The following is a 22,820-nucleotide window of genomic DNA, read 5'->3' as shown; positions in this document are numbered from 1 at the left end:
TCAATGTGGGAAAGACCAAAATTAAAGGACATGTTTTAAAAATAAATGGTCTCATTATTACAATGGAAAGGTGACAAATTTTTCTTTCTAAAATGGTCATTAGTCTGTGGGATTTTCTTGCCCAGAAAGTGACAGATGCTGGTTTGTTGAATTTATTCAAGGCTGAGTTTGATAGATTTGTGGTAGGGATTCAAGAGGTATGGGGCCAGGCAGAAAAGTAAGGTTGAAACCACAATGAGATTAGCCACAAACTTACTGAATGGCAGAGAAGGCTCAAAGTGCTTTCTCCTGTTCCAAAGTTCTACCTTCCAATGTTGATGCTATCCTATCTGAGGATGGTACCATGCCTACTCCCCACTCCAGCCTCTGATCCAGTCTTCCTCAGGCACAGAAGTCTAATACAGAACCCTCAAAGGCCAGAGGTTCTTGAAAATGCCCAATAGTGTTGTCAGTGGATAATCTGATCCAAAAATCAATGTAATATTTGATTCCTAGTTATTAGATATTAGGCCAATAACAAGAATTTTTCAAAATAAACTTTATTCATCTGATCAAACAAATATATACACAAGGCATAAAACATTCTGTGCAGTATTAAAGTCATGTCATACTTCACAAGTAAGTTTTGATGACAGGACAGTATTTCGTAGTGTTCACTCTAAACTTCTGCCCGTTCATTCAGACATCTGGCTTCTACGTAAACATTCGAATAGAAAATATGCTGTGTTTACATTTAGGCTTCAAAATACTCAATTACACTTACTGCCAAGAAAGAAGGACATCAGTTTATGACTGTTCACCATTTTATCCTTGTGACAGCTACATCAAGCTTCTTTCCATCCTTTAACATGTTGTCCTGTACGATGGAAGGTGCATCTCTGAAACACTCAAGTCTCAAAACGATCTTGCTGTAGGAAGTCAGCAATTTTCAGACATAGAAAGGGATACTCTAGTATATTACACAGTGAAATACTACTGACATTGTTAATTTAGCCTGTTTTAATATCCATCAAATACAGTCAGTAGTCGCAGTCACTATTGTCTCTCCCTGCAGTTTGAAGGAAGAATTTTGATGCACACAAGTTAAGATTTAAACCTCAGTTGCGATACTGCCACACTATATTAGCGCCGTGGTGCACTGATATTAAGAAAATACTGACCTTTTTCTTTAAACTATGCTTATGTATTACTTGACTGGCTTCCAAATTATCTTGTTGCAATGTGTATATCATCAGTTCCTCTCTGCTGACCATAGTCAATGCCCAAGAGTTGAGGTTGTGGACTTATTCAGCCTGGATTCTGTTGATGTCCTCTGGCCCTTATTGTCGACACTCTCCATTCTCCAGGAGTAGCTTCTAATGCTCTCATGTCCTGTAATTCCATCTGTGTGAGGGGGCTTTGACTCTGGCATTTTCATTATATTCTCATTCTGACTTTGTCATCAGACGTATTTCCCTCACTGGATGTATACCGCTGTTCTTCACTGGCAGCACTTTGGCTATGTTGAATCTTCATGGGTGTCTTCCTCCAGCATTTATTTGGCTCATCCTATTTCTCAGATAGGCTTTGCTTCTTGCAGGCTGTGAGCTTCCTTCGGTGAGATGTCCGTAATTTAGCTACTGCAAACCATAGAGATACAGGATGTTGCCTTGCATCTTAGCTTCTTGTGGTTTGGCAAATTCTGGACTAACTTCTCTGAATCATGTATACTCAATTTCCTCCAAATGCAAAACGGGATGGCACATTGGGTGAGATTACTCTATTCAAATCCAATGACAATTCCCTTCAACTGTGCTTTGCAGACAACAGCTGAAACATTGTGAAGATAGTAACTGCCGTTCTATTTTCAACTGTTTGTTTTGTTCTCCTGTTTGTGTAATCAAAGGTGAAATTTGTTTGATTTTTCCAAAGCGAAGAAAAACTTAGGGCCATTTGTCTACACGAGCTAAGAAGGAATCACTATTGGCAGAGCTTTCTCCTGACATTCTGAGTTACTTTGCCTTGAATGCTTTGGACCACATTTATATCAGTTGTATCGCTCCAAAGAATGTCCCATCTCCATTTAATGCAACATGGGCTTGCAGTCGTGGTATTACAAGTTCAAGCTCATCCCCTACTTCAAGCTTTGCGACACCAGCAGTGAAGCAAGAATTATTTGGACAACAGGCAGGCATGTTTTGGATGCATCGAAATAGAATTGAGGTCTGTGGCTCGTTGCCAACAATGTTGGCCTTGATTCTTTTAATGAAATGTCCCATTGTAAAGATATTGTCCTTATACCACACTTGACTATAAATCAGAAAGAAACCAGCTTCTTTCACAGAGATCTTGTTCTCTTTTTTGTCGAGAGCATTTCCTCTTCTCAAGCTAAGAATCCATGGGACAATTGTCTCCTCTGCCTGGTTCTGGTTCAAAACAGATCTTCGTTCAACTCGACAGGTTTGTTGATGCCTCCCTGGGATGCATCTTTGACAATTGCTGGCTCTCACGACTGGCCTTTGGTCATTTGTTGCAATCAGTTGCACAAACGACCGCTGGGTTTGCTCAGGAAGTGACCTTCTGCTTCGAAATTTCACTTCTCCATCACTTAATTTCTCACCGCTGTGCAACTTTGTTGTCAGAAATTCACTGACCTGATTGACTGTGCTGCTCCCGTTCACTGCTAGCCCCTTGGTCCCTTTAGCTAAATGGTCTAGTTGGAATTTGTAGGTCTCCAGCTCCTCCCTCATCGAAGAGATTTCTGCCCTTAATGCGAGGACGTGGTGCAAAGCAACTGCTGCTACATAAGCCGACATCAGGGCTGCTGAGGTGAAGACACAGGCTGAGTAGATCAAACATCTGTGTTGTATGTCGAAGCCAGTCTTTTCTTGGTCTGCGTTCATCTTTATCACAAATTCCGCTTTTTAACGGAACTAGTGCAACAATCCAAAACTAGAGTGCCATTTCCTGTCAGCTGGTGCTTTTAAGACCTGCAATTCTTAGTGTTTCTCTTTGATATCAATCTGAAAGATCTTTTTGCTGAATCTGTGGCTGCAGGAGAACATAACAATGCAAATTGTGAAGGTTAGTTTTCTGATAGCAAAACTGAATCATTTACCATAAGAACAGAGAGAGTGAAGGGGAAGTCTCATATCTGTATCGCATTTGACCTCCTGCTGTGAAGTCAGATTGGCTCATGGAGAAGAATGCTAACTATCGACATTAGATTTTTCACTTTTACCTTTTTAACACTGACTTTATCAGCTGGTACATTTAAAAGGCATCTGGATGGGTGTATGATTAGGAAGGGTTTAGAGGAAATAGTCCAAACACTGGCAAGTGGGACTAGATTAATGTAGAATATCTGGGGCGGCATGGGCATATTGGACTGAAGGGTCTGTTTCTGTGATGTATATCTCTATGACAGTAATTGTCCTTTTGGTAACTGGTTGCTAAACAGATGAAATCTTAGAACTGCCTTTTTTTAAAAACTTCAAACATATACTTTACTTATAAACAATATCTTTACATATAAGATTCAATTCCACAGAGTATGTGGGATTTTCATGGTCTCGCCGTGTCTGCGTGGGTTTCCTCCAGGTACGCAAGCTTCCTCCTACAGTCCAAAAATGTGCAGCTTCGGTGGATTGGCCATGTTAAATTGCCTATAGTGCCCAGGGTTATGCAGGTTGGGCAGGTTAATCATGAGAAATGCAGGGATTGGACTGAGGGTTGGGTCTGGGTGGGATGCTGTTTGGATGGTTGTTGAGAACTCGATGGGCTGAATGCCTGCTTCCACACTGTAGGGATTCCATGGATAGGATATCCATAGCCACTGAAGTGGTTCAGCTCTGTCCAGTAGCATATGATGAAAACAAGCAAAAATTGGAGTTTCACTCTACTCAACAAACAAACCTAAGGCATCCTTTACTTGACCCAGACTATATCTACATGCTTTTGAGCATCAGGAGGGATAGTTTTCAAGAATATACTTTATTTAGAGAAATTTCTTTATGTATATGCATAGTTACAAACGCAGTTTGGGCTCTGTACAGTGGCATGTCAATGAAACAAACATTGGAGTTTTACTCCACCCAAACAAACCAAAGGCATTAGAACTGTTTCCCCGTTAGTCTGGACATGAAAGGAATAAAAGTTTATCTTTAACCAGTTGCATTTTTTGCAAGGATTGAGTGACATTGTGTGAGGGTTGAGGTTAGGGTTAGGTTTAGAGCTGGTGTGATGTTGTAACAAGCCATTAATGAAATGTGAGGTGCAATTAGACTACTAGTCCATAATTAGAAGCACGAATCAAATTTGATTGCCACCTTGTTGATCAAACAGTAGCTTTTGGGTAAACACTTGTAAATGGCCCAAGCACCAAAACGTTGCATAAAGCAGGTAGCGGGTCACAGTGTGGAGCCAAATGGCAAATTAATGTTTCCAGTGCATCTGAAACACCCAAAATACTAACATTAGAAGGTCTCAATGTAATTATGGATGAGGAAGGCTCTTTGGTCCAGTTGGATTCCAAACTATTTCATAAATTATTCCAGGAATTTGGAATTGTTCATTCAATATATTGGTCACTGTTTTTGTGAATTTCTATCTAACAAACTTACCTTTTTCTGGCTTAAATGTGTAACTTTCAGGGTCCTTATTCACAGTTCAATTTCCTGTATTATTTAAGGGATTTTTTTTATTCTCCGAACAATCTTACATTTAAGATCATTTTTCAAAAGGTGGCCTTCCCACAAATACAAATTCCTCCAAATTTTAGTCCAAACTCCAGCGCTTAATGTCAGGTCGTGGGCTTGGGTGCTGCTCTCTGCAGGTCTTCCGAAAATCCCACCTTCCAAATCTGAGATCCCATCAAGATTAATGGGAGCAATAGCACCAGCAAGTTCCCTTTGCCACTCACTATGATACGTAGCCTCCTAACTTGGAAATTCCCTCACTGTTACTGGGTCAAAATTCCAGAGCTCTCTCCTTGATAGTGTTATGGATGCACCCACACCAAACGGGCAGCAGAATTCAAGAAAACAGCTCACCATCTTCTCATGTGAGTGTCATTCCAGCATTGATTTGTCCATTCCTAATTGCCCCAGAAAAGATGGTAATCAGTAATAACCAGACTTTCTGAATTGCTGCAGTGCCTGGGATGTAGGAACATGCTGTTGGGGGGGGGGGGGTGAGGAGGTTGAGTTCCAGGACTTTTGACCCAGAAGCAGTGAAGGAGTAGCGATGTATACCCAAGTCAGGATGGTGTGTGGCTTGAAATAGGTTGATTGTAGATTCTATACAAAATACATACAGGAAATCCTCTCTCATTCATTCTTTTCATTAGACATTTAAACATGAACTGTGGAGGATATGTTACATTTCCATTTGAAACACTTTGGACTTTTCCAGATTAAACTTCACCTACTGTTACTCTGCCCTGTAAAAATTAGTCCTCGAACAGCTTAAAAACAGCTTAAGAAGTTTCGAGACTGTTTATCTTTGGTATTTTACTTTCCTTGTGTAAGCTGTTGCTGTGATTACTTAATATCTCCATTATTGTTGATCATAAGAGCTCCAGATGGTAGAGAATGAACTAGATGAATAATATTATGGTCCACACAGCAGGTCCCACGTTTCTGTTTTCAACAATGGCGCCCCTTTTATTACGTAAACAAGATTTAGTTACAACATTTAAAAGACATTTGGACAGGTACATGAACAGAACAGGTTTAGAGGGATATGGGCCAAACACAAGCGAATGGGACTAGTTTAGTTTGGGAAATCTGATCAGCATAGGCGAGTTGGACTGAAGGGTCTGTTTCTGTGCTGTATGACCCTAATGGCATGGGCTGTGGCAGACAATTTAAGAAAATCAGGTGAGATGTCAAGTAGCTTGAGCAACAAGGTTAGCTGGCTGGACTTCATAGATTGGTGCTGTTAATCTGGTCCCCTCAGGGGCCCCTGGCTGACAGGTATAAACAGGAGTGTCAGGGGTTTTGCTCATCCTAGATCCTGCTTTGAGTGCGCTGTATGAGTGCCATGTACTTTGTATGTGTAAATAAAGGGTGATCTGGTGATGGGGTATTGCCATTCATGGAGTTATTTCAAGGCGTTTCTCATTGTCAAGACTGAAGAGTCGCATTCGCATTTTTCAACAAAGTCTCAGATATCAAGAGAAGACATCGAGCTAGTGAGAGGCAAGAGGCCAATAAATGTGAATGTTCGATATCACCCTCTTGCTAATCTCACCTCATTAATACACAGTCCCCCATTCTCCCGTATGCCAGACAGAATTCCTGACATGAAAGTCTGTCCTGTGACTCCAGCTCACTGCCTGCTTCCCTGGGCCTCCATCTTTGATAGCAAATACCAATACATCAGGGCACACCCCATGGGCACCAGCTTGACATATCCCATCCCCAAAACATTGGCAGCCAACATGTGCCAGCCATTCCCAAATCATCATGTCACATTTCCAATGTACTTGCAATGTGCTTCTTCAATTCAATGCTGCATGTTAGTTGTGTTGGTAGGTCTCATTGCAATGCTGCTGCAATGATATTTTGCACAAAGGGACTCACAGATTAGGCCTGGTTGCATTTCAGGAGTCATAGAGTCACATGGAACAGACCTTTCGGTCCAACCAGTCCCTACGGAGCATTATCCCAAGCTAAACTAGTCCCAGCTGCCTGCATTTGGCCCACATCCCTCCAGACATTTTTTATTCATGTACTTATCTAAATGTCTTTTAAACATTATAACTGTACCTATATACACCACTTCCTCTGGAAGTTCATTACACACACAAACCACTCTGTGTAAAAAAACCCCTATTCTTTTTTTAAATCTTTCTCCTCTCACCTGAGTCTTATTCTCTTACTACTCTGTCATTTTCCACAGCATCCCAATCTCCTTGCCTTTATTTTGTTTAACCAGACCTTAAAAGCTCACAGTGTTAAAACAGAAATTGCTTGAAAAACTCAGCAGGTCTGACAGCGAGAGAAGGCAGAGCAAATGCTTTCTTCATCACTGGACTAGAAATGGTAACTTTATTTTCTCTCCACAGATGCTGCTGAGTTTTTCCAGCAATCTCTGCTTTACTTTCTGATTTTCAGCATCGGCGTTTCTTTTAAGCTCACGGTATTTCTGTCTTGTCTCGCTGTTTAGTGCAGCTTATCATGATTTAATCGAAGAATTAATCTGTATAACATCTGGCTACATCAGCGTTACTCCTGCATGGTGTGCTAACTGCACTTGTGTTAAACACACTGCAGGTAATTCAAGCAAACAGTCATACCTCAAATCTAAGGAGGAGTGGTTCTTAGTCAAGCCCAGGACAATACCTTTCAGGCAGGGAGCATGCAAATCTGATACCAGTCCAGGGGCTTGGGCGAGATCAGTCAGCCTCATGGGGCAGTCAAGATAGGACCCTCTTCTCAAAGAGGGGAAGGAGTTGATTGTCAAGCATGCCACTACTCGGCCAGACTGTTTTGACCCTGTCATTTGATGTTAGCTCCTGGAATGAGACAAGTAGAGTGACTGGGTGAGATGAAAGTAGGCAAGGTACAAGCAAAAGACCGATATATGTCACCACAGCTGGCGAAAAGGTTGTGAGGGGTCCCAAGTGATGGAGTAGGCAGCGCTGAGTGTGTGCAGGGTCCGTAGTGTGGTGGAGGTAGAGAGAGAGGGAGTGAAGGAAGATCATTAGTAAGGGTGGTAGAGCCTTGGTGGGAGGTGGGCAAAGACACAGTGATTCTATGAGGGTGAGACAGCCAAGAGAAGGTGGTGGCACTCATCCTGGTGGAGTGAAGAAAATTGACCATGTCCAGTCCTGCTGGGTATTTCTCCAGACAGTGGAGACCGCGCTGACCCAAGTGGCAACCTCAGACCATACTGGTGGAGTCTAGTGTCTCGGCCGCCTGTGTCAGGCCTCAGGCAAGAAGGCATCTGTCTTCTGAACCACCACCTCCACTAGGATCTCCACAAGGCACCAATTTCCCATTGTCCGGGGCTAGTGTTACTATCAGTGCCAGGGCACACAAGACTGCCAGCTCTTAACCGAGTGCACAACGGCCATTTACATGAGGTGCTGCCATCAGGGATTCTGGAATATCCTGGCAGTGGTGAACTGTTCCACCATGTGAAAGGATCAGGCTACCATTGTGCAAGAGGGACAAGCTCCGTAGTTAATGAGGCAAATTTCAGAAGATCAGGAGAAAAAGCTCACTCGGCCTCTCAGAGAAACCCTCTGTGAAACTCGACAAAATGACACTTTGCTGATTTCTGGTCAGATTCAGCCCTGAGAGAGTTGGTAAGTTATGAAGGGAATAGATAAGATAGAAGCAGGAAGGTTGCTTCCACTGGTGGGAGAAACTAGAACAAGGGGGCATAGCCTCAAAATACATCACTATTAGGGTGAGAATTTCAGTATAAGGAACTTCGTCTTGTCAAATAATCTTGAGCAGCGTCTGCAAGTAGACCATGTGAAATGGTTTGTTTGGACGCATTGAGTAAACTGTCACATCTCACAAGCTTACAGGGTGTGGGCAGGGCAACTGCTCTATGCAGCTTCACTCTTTTTTAGAAACTAATTCCTGTTCACTTTCAAGGCAGTTTCTCATAACTTGCTAAAGGCAACATCAGCCTTGACTTTTCTGGCATTGACTTCAAAGTGAATTACTGTGGAGAGTGAGCTGCCAAAGTATTTACCGACTGTGTCAAATTTTTGATCATTGACTACAATAGGTGGCATCTCTTTGTAGAGCAGGTTGGTGCGTGTCTTCAATCTTGTTAGTGATAATTGTAAGACAGGGTTATTACCTCAGATGAGGAGTGGTCTATGCTGTGCTGTATTCGCTGCTCCGAATAGGCAGCAATGGGCAGAACCATTAGGAAAAGAGAAAGTTATCAAATACAGCTTCATACACTTTGTTATTAGCTTGAAGTCTTCCAAGGTTGAAGACTGAATCATTTGTGGGCCACTTAATGTGGGGTGATACTTCCACTAACATAGAATACCTTGGCCAATCCAGCTGAGGACATCATGCTGAACAGGATACGACGCATTCCTCTGCCCTGCTTCAACCTATTTGCGGCTGAGAAGGTGTCAGAAGCATTTCCACTGTCCAGGACTTGAGAAAACATCTTTCACTTTACAACAGCAATGCATTTTTCAGCAAAGCCAACTTTTGCCAAAGATTTCCCATTAGCCCTCAAGCATTTCTCAAATCAACAAAAACTGAATATAAATTGCACCTCTTGCTGTTGGTATTTCTCCTGGACCTAACAAGCAGCAAACACCATGTCAACTGCATCGCGACCATTCCTGAAGCTTCCTTGGCTTTCTGGTAAGATGTCCTGTTTGAAATTCAGCAGCTAACAGTCTCAGGACTACTGCAAACCCATCAACGCAAGGCAGACAGATTCCTAAATGGTCATTACTGGCTCAACAATTTCCCTTCCTTATGTATAAGTGAATAATTGCATCTTTGAATTTCTGAAAAATGGCTTCTAGTTTCCACATTATCTGAGATATTTGTTGTAGTTGACTATAAAAATTATGCCTCTTCATTTGTATATTTGATTCATGTTGCATCTAACCCTTATGAAATGCCACAGGGCAGGGGACCAATCGCTTTCATGATTTCAACTTTGATGGGGATGTCAGCAAATGACATATTAAGGCAAGTGGGCAATTGATTTTGAGGTCAGTTCCAAACATTGTTAGAATATTTTCATCCTCTCTCCAGAATTTTGGACATGTCTGTAATCAGCATGATCCCAGAAGCCCACAGATCATGGTTTGTCTTCAAGGAAGCATTGTGACAATCTGTGATTTGCACATATACCTTTTAACCGAATCAATGGTCTTGCATCTCTCCAAGTTGTGATTTCACGAAGCAGATGAAAGGTCATTTTTATAGGCCTACTTGTGCTCTCTCCACCTTTGATCTTTTCATGGTTAATGCTGAAGGAAAAAGCACTTCATAGTCTAGCTGGTTCTTCTACAATCACTTCAGAGTGACAACATCTGTAGTTTACATAGTAACAGTGATGTACGTGGAAGACAATGTAAATTCTGGTTGGTGCATTGCTGGATAGCATAAATTTTACTGTAAAACCATTTCTTGTCCTCTGCCACCTTTCAGGCAAATTATTTGAACCAATTCTTTGCCAGAGCAGGCAATGGCCTTGCCTGACATCTCTTTCTAAAAGCTTGATAATTTACAATGTTCTGTTCAAATGCCCCTTCATCCAGTTCCTAGTTCTTGGCTAAACTTCAAGTAGTAAAGATTCGTGGAGGAAGCCAGAGGATTGGGAAGCCTTTAAAACCAGGAGAGGACAGCACAGGAAGTAGAAGATGAAACATGTGGCTAAACGAGTTCGCAACACAGAAAAGCATTGCAAGACTTTTATTTAGATATATAACTGGTAAAAGAGAGATAAGAGTGGACACTGGACTGCTGGAAAATGAGGCTGGAGTAATAGTAATGGGGAACAAAGAAATGGTAGAGGAACTGAATAGGTACTTAGCATCAGTTTTCCTGGTGGAAGGCACCAGTAGCACGCCAGGACTTCAAGACATTCAGGGGTAGAGGTGAGTGTGGAGACCATCTCTGAGGAGAATGTGCTGAAAGAGTTGAAATTTCTGAAGGTAGATTAACTGCCTCGACCAGATGGACTATACCCCATGATTCTGAAGGAGACAGCTGAGGGAGATTGTAGAGGCATTGGTGGTGATCTTTCAGGAATTATTAGAGACAGGCAGGATCCCACAGCACTAGAAAATGGCTAAAGTAACAAACCTGTTTAAGAAGGGAGGGAGACAGAAGACCAGAAACTATAGGCTGGTTAGCCTGACCAGCTAACTGTTGGTAAGATCTTAGAGACACATTACTAAGGATGAGATTGCATTGTAAAATAGGGCTGAATCAGCACAGCCTCATCCAGGGGAGTCACGCCTGTCAAATCTGATGGAATTGTTTAAGAAGGTATCCAGCAATTTAGACAAAGGAGAGCCAGTGGACGTGATCAATTTGGATTTCCAGAAGGCCCTTAACAAGGTGCTGCACAGGTGTCTGTTAAATCAGATAAGAGTCCATGTTTTTAGGGCAAGGTTCTAGAATGGACATGGGATTGGCTATCTGGCAAAAGGCAGTGGGTGGGAATAAAGGGGGCTTTTACAGGATGGCAGCCAGTGACCAGTGGAGTTCTGCAGTGGTCCAACTTGGGACCACAACTATTCACATTGTCCACATTGTACTGTATAAAGGAACTGAGGGCATTGTTTCTAAGTTTGCAGATGACACTAGGATATGTGGAGGGACAGGTAGTGTTGAGGAAGTAGGGAGTCTGTAGAGGGATATGTTAGCATTCATTTCAAGAGGGCTACAACACAAGAGCAGGGATTTAATCCTGAGAGTATGTAAGTTCTGGTCAGACTGCAGTTAGAACATTGTGAGCAATTTTGGGCCTTATATTTAAGGATACAGGGCTGGTTTTGAAGGAGATCTGGAGGAGGTTTACAAGAATAATCCCTTGGATGAAAAGCTCTGGTCACACGAGGAGCAGATGAGGTCTCTGCGTCTGTACTTGATGGAGTTTAGAAGGATGAAGGGGGAATCTTATTGAAACTTACAGAAAACTGAGAGGCTTTGATAGAGTGGACATGGAAAAGATGTATCCACTAATTGGTGAGATGAGGACTCAAGGCCACAGCCTTAGAGGTATGGAATGACCCTTTAGAACGGAGATGAAAAGGTATTTATTCAGCCAGAGGGTGGTGACTCTGTGGTACTCATTGCAGCAGAGCGCCTTGGAGGCCAAGTTATTTAGTATCTTTAAGACCAAGATGGATAGATTCTTGATTAGAAAGGGAATCCAGGGTTACAGGGAGTAGGCACAAGAATTGTTTTGAGAAATATATCAGCCATAATCAAATGTTGGAACAAGCTTAATGGATCAACAAGAACAAAGAACAAAGAAGCTTACAGCACAGGAACAGGCCCTTCGGCCCTCCAAGCCTGCGCCGAACAAGATCCTCTGTCTAACCTGTCATCTATTTTCTAACGGTCTGTGTCCATTTGCTCCCTGCCCATCCATGTACCTGTCCAAATATATCCTAAAAGACACTAACGTTCCAGGCACCAACCACCCTCTGTGTAAAGAACTTTCCACGCATATCTCCCTTAAACTTTCCTCCTCTCACTTTGAACTCCTGACCCCTAGTAATTGAGTCCCCCACTCTGGGAAAAAGCTTCTTGCTATCCACCCTGTCTATACCCCTCATGATTTTGTAGACCTCAATCAGGTTCCCCCCTCAATCTCCGTCTTTCTAATGAAAATAATCCTAATCTACTCAATCTGTCTTCATAGCTAGCACCCTCCATACCAGGCAACATCCCGGTGAACCTCCTCTGCACCCTCTCCAAAGCATCCACATCCTTTTGGTAATGTGGCCACCAGAACTGTACACAGCACTCCGAATGTGGCTGAACCAAAGTCCTATAAAACTGCAACATGACCTGCCAACTCTTGTACTCAATACCCCGTCCAATGAAGGAAAACATGCCATATGCCTTTTTGACCACACTATTGACCTGCGTCGTCACCTTCAGGGAACAATGGACCTGAACACCCAGATCTCTCTGTTCATCAGTTTTCCCTAGGACTTTTCCATTTACTGTATAGTTCACCCTTGAATTTGATCTTCCAAAATGCATCACCTCGCATTTGCCCAGATTGAACTCCATCTGCCATTTATCTGCCCAACTCTCCAGTCTATCTATATTTTGTTGTAATCTCTGACAGTCCCCTTCACTATCAGCTACTCCCCCAATCTTAGTGTCATCAGCAAACTTGCTGATCAGACCACCTACACCTTCCTCCAGACCATTTACATATATCACAAACAACAGTGGTCCCAGCACAGATCCCTGTGGAACATCACTGGTTACAGGTCTCCAATTTGAGAAACTCCCTTCTACTACTACCCTCTGTCTCCTGTTGCCTAGCCAGTTTTTTATCCATCTAGCTAGCATACCCTGGACCCCATGTGACTTCACTTTTTCCACCAGCCTGCCATGGGGAACCTTATCAAACGCCTTACTGAAGTCCATGTATATGACATCTACAGCCTTTCCCTCATTAATCAACTTTGTCAAGTCCTCAAAAAATTCTACTAAGTTGGTAAGACATGACCTTACCTGCACAAAACCATGTTGTCTATCACTGATAAGCCCATTTTCTTCCAAATAGGAATAGATCCTATCCCTCAGTATCTTCTCCAGTAGCTTCCCTACCACTGACGTCAGGCTCACCGGTCAGTAATTACCTGGATTATCCTTGCTGCCCTTCTTAAACAAGGGGGCAACATTAGCAAGTCTCCAGACCTCTGGGACCTCACCAATGTCTAAGGATGCTGCAAAGACATCTGTTAAGGCCCCAGCTATTTCCTCTCTCGCATCCCTCAGTAACCTGGGATAGATCCCATCCGGACCTGGGGACTTGTCCACCTTAATGTCTTTTAGGATGCCTAACACTTCCTCCTTCCTTATGTCAACTTGACTTAGAGTAAGCAAACATCTATCCCTAACCTCAACATCCATCATGTCCCTCTCCTTGGTGAATACCGATGCAAAGTACTCGTTAAGAATGTCACCCATTTTCTCTGGCTCAGCGCATAACTTTCCTTCTTTGTCCTTAAGTGGGCCAATCCTTTCTCTAGTTACCCTCTTGCTCTTTATATATGAATAAAAGGCTTTGGGATTTTCCTTAGCCATGTTTGCCAGCAATATCTCATGTCCTCTCTTAGCCCTCTGAATCCCTCGTTTCAGATTCGCTCTACATTCCGGATATTCTTGCAAAGCTTCGTCTGTCTTCAGTCGCCTAGACCTCATGTATGCTTCCTTTTTTCTCTTGGCTAGTCTCACAATTTCACCTGTCATCCATGGTTCCCTAATCTTGCCTTTTCTATTCTCATTTTCACAGGAACATGTCTCTCCTGCACGCTAATTAACCTCTCCTTAAAGCCTCCCACATATCAAATGTGGATTTACCTTCAAACAGTTTCTCCCAATTTACATTCCTCAGATCCTGCCAAATCTTGGTATAGTCGGCCTTGCCCCAGTTTAGTATTCTTCCTTTAGGACCACTCCTATCCTTGTCCATGAATATTGTAAAACTTACGGAATTGTCGTCGCTATTTCCAAAGTAGTCACCTACTGTAATATCAACCACCTGGCCGGGTTCATTCCCCAGCTCCAGGTCCAGTATGGCCCCTTCCCGAGTTGGACTACATACATACTGCTCTAGAAAACCCTCCTGGATGGTTCTTACAAATTCTGCTCAATCTTGACCCCTGACACTCAGTGAATCCCAGTCAAATGGCGTAATTTTTGCCCATGTCTTGTGGTCTTCTTTGCATACCTTTACTGTAGATCCCTGAATTCCAACCCAAAAACGATGTCAACCTCTATATTGAAAACTTCAATGGTTTAATGAACATGCATGAAGCTTTTTGGAGAATGAGTTCGATTAATTCTAATTTCTCTCTTAAATTGACCTAGCTCTAATTTTCCCCACCAGAGGAAAGATCTTCTCCAAATCTAACTTATTGAATCCCTATATTATGTGAAACTCAAAGATTAGATCATTCCCTCAACTCCCTAAACACAAAGTAATGCAAAACCAAGTTTTTATACAATCTATCTTCATAATATATTGTTCCTGGTAGATCTGTGAATCCTAGGATGGATTTCTTTCCCTACTGTATTAACTGGCTCATTGCTTTCTTTTACCTCACGCAGTTCTACTCTCTGCCGAAAGGTGTCAGTCCCACAATAAGGAATACTGTGTTTCTGCCACAATTTTGAGGGGATAGGTGTTTCCAGACTTCCAGCAGGAAATGCCACCCCGCAGCCACTTTGAAGGCAGCATCTGGTGGGGCAGAGAGTCTAGGCAGACAAGAAGGATCTCACAGGTAATGCCTTTTTCACTGACAGACAAGCAATGCCTCAGTGCTGGTTGAAAAGGTTGGCGATGAGGTATTCTGCCAAATGACTTTGACAGGCTGCTCAGGGAACCACATGACGCGATCCACCCTCACCTTTTCCCATAGGGTCTTGAGGACGCTATGTGTTAGCTATTTCCTGATGGGCTTATGATCAAAAGTGGTTCTGTTTGCAAATTTCTCCGCGAAGGACGGCTGGTATGAAATGGCCCAACTACTTGGTGCAGTCCACAGTAGCAACGCTGGGGACAGGTAGAGCCTCAGCACATAGTGACACTTGGCATTTACATACCAAGGGTCTACACACAGCTTGATGCAGCCGTGCACAAAGGTGGTCATCAGGATGGGGGCAGTGTTGAGTGCATTTCTCCCCCTTTTATCTGGAGGTTTTGCATTGCAACTATGTGAACACAGTCCAATTTTAACCTTACAGACAGACTGCGTGACCACCACAGCCCAGAGTGCGGAATTGACCTTAGCACCATTTCAGGATGGGCTACTGCCAGGAGAATTATTAATGAGGAAAAGACTTAGAGTACAGCTTCTTTCACTGTCCAAGAAATCAAATATCACAATGGAGACCATGATAGAATGCGACAATGTGAAGGAGCTCAAAGTTAAATATCAACCAGAAACTTCAATCATTGATGTTGAGCAAGAAAATTGTTGGATCTACAACCAGAAGAAGTAGTATAGATCTGAGAGGGACAGCAATAGAAATCATTTTTGAAATAACAGAATAGCCAAGGACATATTTCTTAGAAACATCAGAAGGTGCTGTAAGGAGAAATCAAAGAGCCTTAGTGCCCATGAACAGAGCACCAGTACAAGCATGGCCTTGCGGCTTAAAGACATGGGTTTTTTTCCCCACAGAGGGTGGTTCTTGTGTGGAATGAACTTCCAGAGGAAGTGTCGGATATGGATACAGTTACAATGTTTAAAAAACATTTAGATAAGTACATGAATAAGAAATAGTTGGAGCGAAATGGGCCAAACGTACGCAGGTGAGACTAGTTTAGTTTGAGATTATGGATAGCATAGACTGGTTATACCAAAGGGTCTGTTTCCATGCTGATTGGCTTTCAGGATTGAAGTCAATGTGCTCCAAAAGGAAGGTGCACTCAAGCAGAATAAAGGACGAGTTGTTATAGTTTGCAACTTCAGAAACAGAGCAAAATCAGTGAAGGTTATTATACTGTCAAAAAGACTTTCCTTGTGCTGTTTAGGGTGAGGTGAAATGCTATATCTTAAATAATGGGAATACATGGAGTAATAGCACAATAACTGATGGGATCATTATGTCATGGCAAGGTGCCATAACATGACCAAACAAGAGTGAAGAAAGGATGTCATGAAGAACACAATTTGAGTGAATATGGGTCAATGCCTGAATACGGTTTTAGTATGTAAATTAGGGTGGTGTCGTTTTGCAGGCTGGTATATTCCGGCCTGCTAAAATACAGGTAGTTTGCTAGTTTGGCCAAGTACCAAGGGATGCTGGGTACATTGGCCAAGTAAAAACTGTTTCAACCTATTAAGTGAGTTTCCCTGGTCTGAATTATAAACATTTCCAGAAAACCCCAGCCTAAAAGGTATAAAAACACAGTTCATCAGCAGACCACTCTCTTGAATCTTCAAGAGGCAGAGACCAGCTGACCATCCAGAGGGTGAAAGAGAGAAAGGAAAAGAGAGAATGCACCTTCTCAAACCCAGAGACTGAGCTAAGGAGAGAACAATTGCAAAAGTCCACAAGAGACTCGGGAAGCACTGTAAACTTAAGGAGCCAAATGGATTACAGATAGTATGCTTGGTATTAAAGGTTATGGTAACTTATTCCCTAATAAAGTCGGGATTGTTTTGAATTAGTACCGGCTTGTGTTTGTAGTGATTTGACAACTTCGGTATTGTGGGTCACCTAGGCAAATTCATTCATAACATTCTGTTGTCTTACTTGTTTTAAGAAGAAACTAGACAACAGTAGGGACTGGAACCAGTGTAGAACCCTCAGGCTGTGTACCTGACCAGAAATGTATATTGTGATTAATCAAGAGTATTGGAACTGCACTAAGGCATCCAAAAAGTGGAACATCCTAGAAGAAGAAAAATTGAATTCTATTGGACTTTCTGTATATTGAAATGTTTTGTACTTGGGCTATATGTCTAATTTGGAATGTACATTGTAAATATTAAGACAATCAAGATTGCATTGAGGCACAAGAGTGGAACATGATGCATGGAGACAAGTTCAATTTCATTGTGTTTTCTGTAATTTTCAAGTTTAGTGTTTCATCACGTACTTTCACAAATTTTTTGGATAATGTATAGTTTTGGAAATAAACCTCCAACTACCAGAGGGATCTGGGTATCCGCTACATGAAGCATAAAATGTTAGGGATAGCAAATAATTGGAAAGACAAATTAAATGTTGGTGATTATTGAAAATAAAATTAAGTGAAGAAATAAGGAAGTGTTGCTACAGCTCTAAGTTAGACTAAATCTAGACTACTGTGTAGTGTTCTGGTCTCCTTATTTGATTTTTAAAAATTGCTTAGACAAGCAATTCAGCAAAAATTTACTTAACTCATTCCTGTGATGAAGTGCTTATCTGATGAGGAAAGATTAAACAGGTTAGGCCTGCTTGGGAGAGATACATAGATGGATAGATGGTAGAATTTCATTACCACTAATATTTGTGAAAATACAATAAAATGTGTACAAATCACCACAAAAACAGCACCATCAATTACACAAGCTATACATTAAAAAAAGGCAAAGTTAAGACAAATATTATTTTTGTTCATTTCACAGCCTATTGATTTTATGAATTTCTTCCTGCTAAAGAACAGAGCCTGTCACAACCGGACTGAGACCTTCCCCAACTTCAAGTCTAATCTTATTGAAATATATCAAATCCTGTGGGATCTGGGTAAGGTCGATACCTGAAGGATATTTCTTCTTGTCAAGGAGACTAAAATCAAGGGACATTGTTTCGAATTAAGAATATTTCAAGAAGCAGTTGGAAACAGCACTTAGGGCTAAAGGGATCAAACAATACTGGAGTAAAGCGGAAACAGGATATTGAGTGAAATCATCAGCTATGGTCAGAATGAATGGCAAAGCAGGTTCAAAGGCAAAATGGCCTACTCCTACTTCCATATCTATGCTTCTATGTTAATTAGATTAATACAGATTAGAATAATCAATTAGAATTAATAGATACAGTGAAGAAGATAATCTATTTTTATTATAAGCTTGTTAGAGTGTGGGATTTATTTCTACAGATGGTAGCGATGGCTGGGTCTTTATACAAAGCTAATAGATAAGAGAGACAAAGGCTGTGGAGTGCAGTTTGATAAAATGGAGCTGAGACCATGACCAGATCATCCACTGCCCCGTATAGACACTGCAAACATCTACCTACGTTCATATTGGATCACAATTGCAATAAAGCCCAATATTCTATTTGATTTCTTAATTACTGTTAAAACTGCTTGCTGATATTTTTTGTGAAATATCGACCAGGACACACAGTTCCCTCTGTATCTCAGCAGTCTGCAGACTCGCTCCACTTAAAAATAGTTTTATATACTTTTCCGATTTTCTTGACAAAACGAAAAAACCCACATTTTCCAACTCTTCTGCCAAATTTTTGCCCACTCGTTTAAACTTATCTAAGTACATTTGCAACTCTCTATCTTCACCACAACTTGATTCCCTACTTATTTTCATGACTTCAAAACCTTTAGCTAACCTATATTCAATCCCATTAACCAAGTCATTAATATGAGATACAAGTGGTCAAGGCCCCAACGTGAACCCCTTTCGCACTCCACGAGAATCATAGAATCCCTAGTGTGGAAGCAAGCCATTCAGCCCATCAACACCACACCAACCTTCTGGACAGCATCCAACCCAGACCCACACCCCACCCCATTCCTGTAACCCTGCATTTCCCATGGCTAACCCACCCAGCCTGCATATTCCTGTACACTACAGGCAACTTAGCATGGCCAATCTACCTAACCTGCACATCTTTGGACTGTAGGAGGAAAGCAAAGCACCCAAAGGAAACCCATGCAGATATGGGGTAAATATGCAAACTTCACACAATAGTCACCCAAGAGTAGAATTGAACCCTTGTCCCTGGTGCTGTGAGGCAGCAGTGCTAACCACTGAGTCACCACTGCTCCTTTGTACTATCTTTTGACCTCATTGCCTATAAATTCTGTGTTTGTGCACTTCTCTCCACTTCACCTAAAAAAGAAGCAGCATTCTGAAACCTTGTGATTTCAAACAAATCTGTTGGTCTATAATCTGGTATTGTGTGACTTCTGATCTAAAATTTATCTGGCTTATTTACCTCTACAGATATCTGATGGAAATTGTAGCACAGTATATCTACTCGTTCCTGTTTATCAACACTACTCCCTACATTTTATTACACTAGATAGAGGGTGGAGTCAACAAATTCAGTGGACCCTGGATACAAAATCCAGGAATATACAGTATTGGATAAAGAGAAAAAAGGAAGGTTTATGGCAGATACCAAGGGCTCAAAACAGCAGAAACCCAAGGAGTACGGAATATTCAAAGGGGAACTTAAAATGGAAATTTGGAGAGTAAGGAGGGGGCAAGAAAGGATAATTGTAGGTAAAATAAAGGATAATCACTAGTTATCTTACAAGTATATTGAGGGTAAAAGGATAACTAGGGAAGAAGTAGGGTCCATTAAGGACCACAATGACATTTTGTGCACGGAGTTGGAGGATACAGGTCGCATTCTAAATAAATATTTTATGTCATTGTCCATTAGTGTGGGTATGAAAATCAGGGGAAAGAACTGTGTTATAATAAAGAAGTTAGCAAAGAGAAAGAGGAGGTTCTGACTGTCTGGCAAGCTTAAAAGTAGAGAAAGTAGACGAAATCTAATCTCAAGCCATTGAGTAAAGTAAGGGAAGAAATAGCAAGGACACTGGTAATAATTTCAATGCAGGAGTGGCATCAGAAGGCTAGAGGGTAGCCCATTCTGGTACCAATATTGAAGGAGGAAGCAAGGATTAAAACAGAAAATTACAGGTAAATCAGTTCAACCTTGCTGGTCGAGAAATTATTGGAAGTAATTCTGATGCGCAGAATTAATCTGCACATGGAGAGGAAAAGATGACCCAAGAACAATTTCAATTCCCTGGCCCCCAACACTTCATTTTCACCATGGACGTCCAGTCCCTATACACCTGTATTCCTCATGCAGATGGCCTCAAGGCCCTCCGCTTCTTCCTGTCCCGCAGGCCCGACCAGTCCCCCTCCACCGACACCCTCATCCGCCTAGCCGAACTTGCCCTCACCCTCAACAACTTCTCTTTCACTTCCTCCCACTATCTACAGACATTAGGGGTGGCCATGTGTACCCGCATGGGCCCCAGCTATGCCTGCCTCTTTGTAGGTTACGTGGAACAGTCCCTCTTCCGCAGCTACACAGGCCCCAAACCCCACCACTTCCTCCGTTACATTGATGACTGTATCAGCGCTGCCTCTTGCTCCCAAGAGGAGCTCGAACAGTTCATCCACTTCACCAACACCTTCCACCCCAACCTCAAGTTCACCTGGATCATCTCCAACACATCCCTCACCTTCCTGGACTTCTCAGTCTCCATCTCAGGTAACCAGCTAGAAACTGATGCCCACTTCAAGCACACTGACTCCCACAACTACCTAGAATACACCTCCTCCCACCCACCTTCCTGCAAAAATTCCATCCCCAATTCCCAATTCCTTCGCCTTTGCCGCATCTGCTCCCAGGATGAGGCATTCCACTCCCACACATCCCAGATGTCCATGTTCTTCAAGGACCACAACATCCCCCCTGCAGTGGTCGAGAACGCCCTTGACCGTGTCTCCCGCATTTCCCGCAACACATCCCTCACACCCCATCCCCGCAATAACCGCCCTAAGAGGATCCCCCTCGTCCTCACATACCGCCCCACCAACCTCAGGATACAACGCATCATCCTCCGACACTTCCGCCATCTGCAATGCGACCCCACCACCAAAGACATTTTTCCGTCGCCACCCCTGTCTGCCTGCCGGAGAGACCACTCTCTCCATGACTCCCTTGTCCACTCCACACTCCCCTCCAACCCCACCACACCCGGCACCTTCCCGTGCAACCGCAGGAAGTGCTACACTTGCCCCCACACCACCTCCCTCACCCTGTCCCAGGCCCCAAGACGACTTTCCATATTAAGCAGAGGTTCACCTGCGCAGCTGCCAATGTGGTATACTGCATCCACTGTACACGGTGTGGCTTCCTCTACATTGGGGAAACCAAGCGGAGGCTTGGGGACCGCTTTGCAGAACACCTCCGCTCAGTTCGCAACAAACAACTGCACCTCCCAGTCGCAAACCATTTCCACTCCCCCTCCCATTCTCTAGATGACATGTCCATCATGGGCCTCCTGCAGTGCCACAATGATGCCGCCCGAAGGTTGCAGGAACAGCAACTCATATTCTGCCTGGGAACCCTGCAGCCCGATGGTATCAATGTGGATTTCACAAGCTTCAAAATCTCCCCTTCTCCCACTGCATCCCAAAACCAACCCAGCTCATCCCCTCCCCCGACTGCATCCCAAAACCAGCCCAGCTCGTCCCCGCCTCCCTAGCCTGTTCTTCCTCTCGCCTATCCCCTCCTCCCACCTCAAGCCGCACCTCCATTTCCTACCTACTAACCTCATCCCGCCTCCTTTTCCTGTCCGTTCTCCCTGGGCTGACCTATCCCCTCCCTACCTATACTCTCCTCTCCACCTATCTTTTCTATCTATCTTCAGTCCGCCTCCCCCCCTCTCCCTATTTATTTCAGAGCCCTCTCCCCATTCCCCCTCTCTGATGAAGGCTCTAGGCCCGAAACGTCAACTTTTGTGCTCCTGAGATGCTGCTGGGCCTGCTGTGTTCATCCAGCTTCACACTTTGTTATCTTGGATTCTCCAGCATCTGCAGTTCCCGTTATCTCTAACCCCAAGAACAGTCAGTGTGATTTTGTTAAGGGGAAGTCATGTCTGACAAACTTTGTTGATTTTTTTTAAAGCAGGGTGTATAGATAAGGGCAAGGCATTTGGCATAGTTTACTTGCACCACTGCAAGGCTCTTGATGAGAGACTGTTAGCAAAGGTAAGAGTCCATGCGATCCAAGGATCCAGAATTGACTGAGCAGCAGGAAATAGAGGGTAATGACAAGGAGGTTTTTTTTTGTGCCTGGAAGCCTGTGTCTAATGGGTAACACAGGGACCAGAATCTGGGCCCTTGTTATTGTAGTATATTGAAACAATTTAGACTTGAATATAGGAGGGTTGATCAGTAAGTTTGCAGATGAAGTGAAGATTGGTGGAACAGTAAACAGTGATGAAGACAGCCTCAGATTAAGAGGATATAGATCGATAGTAATGAGGTGAGTCAGCTGGACCTCACAGAATATGAGTTCCCTGACTGGACCAGATTATTAGCCCCAGCCAGGGAACCCTGGCTGACAGATGTAAACAGGAGTGCCAAAGATTTGGCACTCTGAGAGCTAACTCTGAAGAGGCAATACTAGGGTCAAATGTGTAGATAAATAAATGTGTAAATAAAGCGTGACTTGGTGACGGGATCTTGGCCTCTTGTGGAGTTATTGCAGTGACAATGAAAGTAAAGCACACTCCTGAAGAAACTCACTCACAACAGTCATCTTTGAGTTAGGGAAAGCATTTCTTACATCACACCTTTGTTAGGAAGTTTGCCCTGTTAGACCCTACTGCTGAATTCTGTGCCCATTATTTGGAAAGAATGCATTATCATC

At 42.9% G+C, this 22,820-nt stretch overlaps 1 protein-coding gene across 1 annotated transcript; it reads right to left on the bottom strand.

Annotated features, from left to right (window-relative positions):
* Positions 1 to 558: 558 nt before the first annotated feature.
* On the bottom strand, positions 559 to 9,126 carry LOC125447005 (tumor necrosis factor ligand superfamily member 13B-like). Its single transcript, XM_059640456.1, has 2 exons — positions 9,001 to 9,126; positions 559 to 2,882 (listed from the first exon to the last, which is right to left on the bottom strand). The coding sequence occupies exons 1-2, from the start codon at positions 9,124 to 9,126 to the stop codon at positions 2,022 to 2,024; spliced, it is 987 nt and encodes a 328-aa protein (XP_059496439.1). The 3' UTR covers positions 559 to 2,021.
* Between the last annotated feature and the right edge of the window lie 13,694 nt (positions 9,127 to 22,820).

This window comes from Stegostoma tigrinum, chromosome 38 (assembly GCF_030684315.1).
Source record: "Stegostoma tigrinum isolate sSteTig4 chromosome 38, sSteTig4.hap1, whole genome shotgun sequence".
Lineage (NCBI taxonomy): Eukaryota > Metazoa > Chordata > Chondrichthyes > Orectolobiformes > Stegostomatidae > Stegostoma > Stegostoma tigrinum.
This window is presented reverse-complemented; position numbering and strand designations above follow the sequence as displayed.

Bases quoted from the DNA above. Each gene is read 5' to 3' on its own strand.
- LOC125447005 (XM_059640456.1), bottom strand. From the start codon at position 9,126: ATGTTTTCTCAAGTCCTGGACAGTGGAAATGCTTCTGACACCTTCTCA. The intron at 2,883-9,000 runs GTATTCTATGTT...TTTGTGATAAAG, and splicing joins CCTCAGCTGGATTGGCCAAG to ATGAACGCAGACCAAGAAAA.